The sequence below is a fragment of the Trachurus japonicus genome, unplaced genomic scaffold (assembly GCF_045865225.1).
Source record: "Trachurus japonicus isolate A0001 unplaced genomic scaffold, Traja_1.0 AP031081.1".
Taxonomy (NCBI): Eukaryota; Metazoa; Chordata; class Actinopteri; order Carangiformes; family Carangidae; genus Trachurus; species Trachurus japonicus.
This window is the reverse complement of record NW_028221214.1, coordinates 169-8340: the sequence shown is the minus strand read 5'-3', so window position 1 is coordinate 8340 and position 8172 is coordinate 169. Positions and strand designations below refer to the sequence as shown.

Here is an 8172-nt window from a genome sequence, read left to right as displayed (position 1 = left end):
CTATGTGTTGTTACTTGTTTTTAACTGTGTTTTTGATGTTTTTAAGCATGTGTTCTACATTTCTTAGAGTCAAAGATGAATTACCACTGCTCTTGTACAATTAAGTTTTTCTGATTCTGATTTGTACGATAAGACGATAAGAATTTACTTGTGCAGCCTCAAAAAACAATGTTCACATTCACACATGCATGCCTAAGTATATTAAAAACATAATATCAGAAAACAAGAATTAAGGTCATCCAATATTGAACCAAGTCCCATATTTGTAAAAAGTGCAGTAGTGCTGGCTTGACATGCTTGTTCACTTCTGTTTGGCCCTGGGGGTAAAACTGTTCTGCAGCCTGGGGGTTTGGGTTTTGAAGGGCCGATAACATCTGGCAGATGGAAGCAGGGAAAAGCGATGGTGTGAGGGGGCGTTTCACGCTTTGTATACTCAAGAAATTTATCAGAACAATGACGCAAATGAAAAGTATTGATTTTAGATTTCTCCATGCAAGAAGAATGATGGCACTTTTTTTATTTTGAAACCAACATCACCAGGAGATGATGATGTGTTGTGTTGTGTTGTGTTGTGCAGAGATGTTGCCTTATACTTGATGATGTATCTGGGACTCATTTATGTCAAACAAAACAAAACATGTATCACTGATTGAAAAAGAAACATTGAACGGATGAAAGTATTGATCTTGCCTTTTATTCTATTTTATATCCTCTTATTTTTATCAATTGTAGTACTTTACTATTCTATATTTCTATTTACTCTTATTAATGATTTATTTAGTTTTATTTATAATCTGTTATTATTTTTATCATCATTGTTATTGAGCAATTTATTTCTTTATTTTATTTTACTTTAATTCATTATATTACTTAGATTTTGTCATATTACTCTACTATTCTATTTTTTTTTAATCTCATGAGTTATTTATTTCTTTTAGTTTATCATTTATTATTATACATGTGAATGCAAATTTGTGACTGTATGAGGGGATATATTTCTACCGTTCTGTGTTCTGTTTGTATGTGTGTGTGTGTGTGTGTGTGTGTGTGTGTGCGTGTTGTCGTGACAGCAGCCGTGCTGTCTCACCTGTGAGGACTGGATGGAGGACTCGTTCTGGATCACCTCTAGCGTGCGCTGGATCCAGGTGTCCCTGTACGGATGACCTCTGGGCGGGCGGTAGAGGTCAAAGATGACCAGTTGTTGGGTGTGAGCTGCCAGCTGGAGCAAGGCCTGCAGGCTGCACACCGACTGGTTCCCCGCCTGCTGTCGCTCCTCCGCTCCCAGAGAGCCGGCCGTACCAAACGGATTGTGCTGCAAAGGACGATCATCAATAGGTAATTAATAGGGTGATGTAACAGAAGTTACAACAGGTCGATATGTTCTTCATCTCACTCACTATTGTGGGATACTAATGTACACAGTTGCCACCAGTGTGGTGATCCACATGAGCTAAAAAACAAACCACACTTTCTACATCAGTTCTCCTGTCGCTGCTGCTGCTTCACCAGCTTTTTAAAAACCTCCCTCCTGCTCTTTAGTTTTTACAGGTGAACTCCACTCTCCACATTGAAAGAAGCTTCTTTTGCAAACGATGATGTAGGCTGCCAGAGTAACTTCCTGTTTGCAGTATTTTTACAATGAATCACCCAATTTTCATTTGAAAATGCCATTATTATGATGAAAGCATAGAAGTGTGTTTGATGTTTCATTTCAACCTGATGGAAAAATGAAAACACAGAGAAGATCCTACACATCTGCTTGAACTTGGAAAATTAAGTCCAGTATCTAGTTTTCATCCTCTCAGTTGACTTCAGCCAATCAGATCTTGCCATAGCCTCAACTAGCCAATCACATTGTCCCTGTTGTAACTCTACTCCACCTCCTGTCTTCATCATCTGCTCCTCATCACATCCACATCTCCAGCTTCTGAAGGAGTTACCTTTACTTCACACAGCCCCGCCCCCTTTATGACATCACCAGACTGACATCTTTGACTTCTCTTCTCTGGTTTTTGCAGAGGGCGACAAAGTTTATTGGTTAACACTAATGAAGTCTCCCTCTCTCAGCCTGTGTTTCAGCTCTACTGTTTCTACTGTTTCTACTGTTTCTACTGTTCTGGTCAGTGAACACCGTGGTGACTCACAGAGAAGAACCAGGAGCCGGCGTTCAGGCTCTCCAGCTCGGCCCAGGTGAACATGGCTGCCAGGGCGTCGGTCCGGTTGGGGAAAACCTCGTGGACGTTGGTGGTGCGTCTCAGGGTGCGGTCGTGCATCAGGAAGGGAATGCCATCAAAACTACAGCCAAGACAGGACAACAGCACAGACCAGAGTCAGTGGAGTCTCTGTGTTCAATGTCCATAATCAAATCTCACTTTGTAAAAGTTTCACATTAGAACAAACATCTGAGAGTAACACTGATCAACTCTCGACTTTGATACGACAAGAAACCTGTGCTGACACATTGGAGCAGCTCAGAATTGATTTTTATGGTTGTGCCTTTGATTAAAATCAACCTTTGAGATTTATTAAATGATGTTTTATGGTTTTACTTTCACCACTATCAGTTGTTTTTTATCATCAGGATTATCTTCATCTCTCTGATCCTATCTCTCAGTATCTCGCAACGTTACTGCTTTATTGTCTTTTATTGCTTTCATGTGTCCTTATGTGTGTTCATGTAAAACACTCTTTCATGTTAGGCAAACTGCTACACATATTACTACTATTATTTTATTATTACAAATACCTAGCGCTGGAGAAAGTGCTTAAGTGAATACAGTGAAACAGTGTAGAATGATGTATTATTCAGAATAATATGTGTTTTAATATATTGACTGGATATTGGATTGATGCGTTCAAGTGGGAAAATAACCTCAAAGATGCAGCTGGTGAAGGTGGTTCAGTTTAAATTAGCAGCTTGTAAATGTCAGTCAAGTTGCTTCCAATAATAATCGATCAAAATCTTTGTGATATTATGATTTTATGACCATTCTAAATCTGCAAAGTTAAGTTGTCAAATACTGTAAATGTAGTAGAATACTTAGTTTTGAATGAGAGTAAAGTGGTAAAATAAAATAAAAACACAATAATGACGTAAAGGGCCTCAAAATTAATGGATACCAAATCTTCTTCCTCATCCTGCTATTTTTATGTCATTACTCAGTTTCCAATCAAAATATTATTTTTGAAAAACTACTAGATTATTGATCAGTGACAACAGTCATATGATAAAAATGTAAATGTATAAACAGCTGCTGACCGACCTGATGGTGACGTCCGTCTCCAGACCTTTACTTCCTCCTTCCACCGACTTCTCGAAAGACATCAGCGTGTTCTCTGGAGCAAGCTGTGCAGGGAGTTAAGCACGGAGATGATCAATAGACCGATCTATACACCGATCAATAGACTTGAAGCTGATGTCACTGCATGTGGGGAAAATGCAAGGACTTGGTGTAAATATTTCAGTGCAGTAAAATCTTGGAAATATGTCAAACTGTGCCGGGGTTGGGCGGCACGGTGGAGCAGTGGTTAGCACTGCAGCATTGTTTCACTTGAGTAAAAACATCTTTATAAGAATGTATATTTATTCAGAAGAGTTTACACACAGAGCTAAATAGGAAGCTCTGGGCTCCAAACAGTTATTACAGGAAGGACGTGAAGAGAGCAGCTGCACTGTATCAGAGAAAATATGTCTGACTGTATTTCCTGCTCTGTTTGACATTATAAACTCTTGTAGCTCGTTGTTTATGTAGTGTAGCAGCTTATTTAGATGGTTGGTTCCTGCCTGCTCACCATGGGGGCGCCTCTGTGGCCGATGAGGGCCGGGCCGGGGCCCAGGGTCCATTCCTCTTTGATACAAGGAGAATATAAACCGAGGGGCACCAGGTAGAGGGCAGACAGGACGCTCAGGTACACGCCAAGGATCAGGCCGCGCCTCACTGACACACAAACACAGTCAGGTTTGACTAAAATAATAATAATTCAGGAGTAGATGTTTTTAAATCAGGTTGGGAAACAGTTGTAATGTTCACCTCACCTCTGCTGCTGATGCGGAAAAAATGCAAAGCTATTGGCCAAGCCAGCGCCGTCATCAGTAAGACTCCACCCACATGTAAATAAGGAGCTGTTACCTGGTGAAGATGCAAAACAAAAAAAACAGGTGTCAGCTGGAGGAAAGAGGGGAGCAGAGGTGAGGGCTGTTGACAGAGGAAGAGGAAGAGAGTCACCTGGAAGGAGAGAAGTAACGTCTTCCACTCTTTACTCCACAGGTCGGACAAGACGGCGGTGGCTGCGATGGAGAAAGTCAGACTCACCATGATCCCGATCTGACAAAGAGAAAAGCTCATCGTCATCATGTTCAACAACATCACACTCTCACATCTGAAGATATTGCAGGTTGTAATTCTTCAGCACTCAACGTGAAATCAAATAATCTTAACTACATTAAAGAGCCACATCGCTGCTTTAATCTAAGCTGATTCCCATCAGTTAACAACATAAGATACGATTTGCCTTTTTTTTGTCCCACAGTGGGAATTTCTCAGCATCAAACAGCACCAATAATACAATATACAGTAAGTTGTAACCCTTTAATTTACAGGCCGCTAATTACGTGGTATGTCAAGAAATAGCCAAGAAATAACAAGTAACTGCGTCATAATGTCTAGAAATAGCCTAGAAATTCATAGTCAATTTCATAGTAATGTCGAGAAATATAATCAAGTAATAACGATTGATTTCATAGAAATAGCCCAGAAATAATGCAAGGATAAATAATTGAAGGACCTGGTGAAGAAAAATTCTGGCCTTTCTCAAAAAATTCAAAGCATGTGTAATTTTTTTGAAATTACTATGAAACTGGGTGTTATTTATAGGCTATTTCTTGACATTATCACGTAATCAGCGGCCTGTAAATTAAAGGGTTACCAAACATAAATTTGTAATATATACAGTATACGTAGATGTCATAGAAGTTAAATATATTTATTATTTACATAAATCTGTGTATGGGGGAGCACCTGATATTTATTTATTTATGTTTATTTATGTAACACACTCAATGACTCAACAGGATGAGAGGAAGAGCAGAGCAGAGCTGAGTCAGCTGAGCCTCCTATTCACAGTCCATAATAAAAACACAAGACTCTGTGGGCGCTGTGGACATTTTCATTCCAGTTTAAAGACCTGATTTCCAGTAAATAAAAGGAGGAGGAGGAAGAAGAAGAGGAGGAGGAGGAAGAAGAGGTGAACAGTTACCTTGTGACTCCAGTGTAGATGCAGCTTCTGGCCCTCTGACAGCAGACACACAGCCAGCAGCTGCACACAGGAACAAGACAAACACACCACACTCTAAAAATGAAAACTTAAAGTTGTTGGCCTTACCATATTTTTTCAGCTGACTAATCAAAAAACATTGAGTTGTGTTGTAAACTAATAAACATTATTTATTTCAACTATCTTTTTCAAGTTTTTTGGCTAAAGTTGGCCTAACTTAATAACTTGAGTTAGCAAACCTCAAAACTGTGCATTTGAGGTCAGGACAAGTTCTAGAAGTTGAGACAACAAGAACTGGGGTCTCCAATGCATATCTGCAGGGGTTCCACCACAACGACACTGCTGCCATGTGCTGCCGACATCTCTTACACTTCTTACTCTCAAGGTGAGTATTTTGCTCAATATGGTACTAAAAGTCAGGGTTCACGTGTGCAGATTATACATTATTATATATTTATTGTCCCCCTCACGGCTAAAGAGAGTTGTAGATATTAATTGTTTACCAGTTAGCTCTGTTAGCTCCGTTAGCTCTGTTAGCTCCGTTAGCTCTGTTAGCTCCGTTAGTGCGGCTACAGTGGAACTGGAGCTCATTTATTAAACACAATGAGCAGTGCTACAAATAACTGGTATACTGCTTATGTGTGCCTCTGATGTTAAAGTTTAATGTTACTTTAGAGACTCATTTTTACAATTGGGTGTCATGTAAACATGAATATATGACATTAATTGTTGTTAATTGTCTTGGTGGACTGACAGGAGAAGATTGAGGTGCAGCCCATGGTCACAGAAATCCAGGAGAGATGGCCTGCCCTGTGTCTTAAGGAACAGGTAAGAAAATGTGTGTGAAAAAGTTGCTAATTATTTTATATCACAGAACTATTGCTTGCCTTATACAACGAGTAATTCAGCACCTTGCCAATAAAGGTATTCAGAAACTGACTACTTAAGAGAAAATCCATGTGAACTGGTTCGGTTGGATTAATGTGTGCTGTTTTTTGTTTATTTCAGATTTGCAGCAAGTTCTGATGTGTAACCAAGGAACTGTTGTGGACATTTAGAGCAGCCGTGCCAGGAAAAGGGACAAGACAGGGAGAGACGCTTGGCTGTTCTTGATGAACAGGTGAATTCATGTTATAAATATCATGTATTTTTGATTATGGTTCAGGGTTACCTGAGCAAGCCCTTAAAGGGATAGTTCACCCAAAATTGAAATTTCTCTCCTCGTGTCGACTAAGGGCTGGGAGAAGTTTCAGAGTTATCTGTCGCTTCTCTGAGTTACAGGGGGTCTTGGCATAGCAGTGCATGTCCATATAACGGTTGCAAATGGATACCAACTGTCTTCGTAACAAAAAGACACACCAAAAAACATCCAAATACCTCCATAGTGCTAATGTCCCTCTTGTATTGAAGCCCCGAAATGCGATATTGTCCTGAAAAAAATTAAATCTGTCTGTCCTCTTCCTGGTTCGTCCAAATTTGATGGATGCCACCCCAATATAAGACCTAAGTTTAAACTAGTCACAAATTAATCTCAGCTGCACTGTTTTTAACCAAATGTCCTATGGCTTTCCTGTGTCCAATTTCCAGACATCACAATGCATCAAAGCAGAGCATGTCTAGACCTCAGATTTCAGAGACACTTTTCCTGAAACGCCTGGTGAGTACAGAATGTCTGTTTTTATTTTTGGTCAACCATGAGTGCACATTAATTATCATGCACATATAATTCTCTATGCCATATGCTTTAGAATATAGAAAAGATGAAATATCCACACCTTGGATTGTAGCTCCCAAAAAACTGTATTAATCACCAACGCCCCATATATTTTTGCCTTCCACCTACAGTAGCGTAACCCAGCTTAATGGCTGAGAGCCTCCTTTCTCCCTGGAACACAAGTAATTTATTTAACCAGCCATTTAATTTAAGGTTGAATATGGAGTTTTACCAGAATACCACAATCTATTGATCATTGTAGGCAACAACAACAGAAGAATAATTCCTGCAGTCCGTTGCCAGACCGCTGCTTAGTGTAGCACACTGTTGCTTGGGACGCCGCTCTGACCAGAGTAGCACAGAGAAAAACTATTTAGGATATTTCATTTCATTTATTAGTTTATTTCATAGGACAGTGCACCACTAATCAACAGAGTTAAAAGAAAACTGTAAGTGGGGCAGAGTTAGCCAACAAGGCTAGTTACCTGATGTTTCATTTTTACCGCCATTGAACAGCTTCAGACTAATTGTGATGTTAGATAAATGACTTGTAGCTTGTTACAGGGATGAATAGCAATTAGAATCACAGGCAAAAAAACTGTATAGCACAGTAACTGTACACTACAGGCTGAGACACAAATTTAAAATTACACGCTGACATAGGTGTTTAGTTATCTTAACAGTGTTTTATATTGAATTTGGTTGAATTTCTGCTTTCAACAGGACACCGATCCAGAAGACAGACAAACAAAAGGGGTCCAAATGGGAGTGCTCACCGTGTTCGTGGATGGTGCACCGGCCTCGCTTCAAACTGTTAACAGCATTGCTGTGGTGTTGCTGTAGTGCTTTTTGACTGTGTTGTGGTTTGGACTCTTTTAACAAGTTTGGCCACACCAGTCTGCATCTTTTTGTTTGTGGGTGCAGTGTACAGTACTTGCACTAGATAGATTTAATCATATTTGCTGGAATATTGCATTAAATGTTTAAATAAAGATGTTTTACTTAACTAGTATTATTTGTATTTGTATTATTTGTTGTTTTAGTTGCCACAACTTGAGAGTATTTATAAGTACAACTTGAGTTTTGATGCATTTGAAAGGTAACTTATCTGAAACAAAAATAATAAGTTGAGACTACTAAATTTTAAGTGTTTAAAAAACTCAAAATTTGAAGTTATCTTTAAG

General features: G+C 39.3%; 1 protein-coding gene and 1 long non-coding RNA gene across 2 annotated transcripts; one reads left to right on the top strand and one right to left on the bottom strand.

Annotated features, from left to right (window-relative positions):
* Positions 1–1068: 1068 nt before the first annotated feature.
* On the bottom strand, positions 1069–5311 carry LOC146959787 (glycerophosphodiester phosphodiesterase 2-like; the record flags this gene model as incomplete). Its single annotated transcript, XM_085772904.1, has 7 exons — positions 5257–5311; positions 4227–4325; positions 4037–4130; positions 3793–3938; positions 3264–3346; positions 2145–2295; positions 1069–1312 (listed from the first exon to the last, which is right to left on the bottom strand). Coding segments are annotated over exons 2-7 (808 nt in total), but the record flags the coding sequence as incomplete, so codon positions are not given.
* A 292-nt stretch (positions 5312–5603) lies between these two features.
* LOC146959786 (uncharacterized) lies at positions 5604–7945 on the top strand. Its single transcript, XR_015035596.1, has 5 exons — positions 5604–5659; positions 6031–6102; positions 6283–6394; positions 6862–6931; positions 7712–7945. It is a non-coding gene; the product is annotated as an uncharacterized LOC146959786 (long non-coding RNA).
* The last annotated feature ends 227 nt before the right edge of the window (positions 7946–8172 follow it).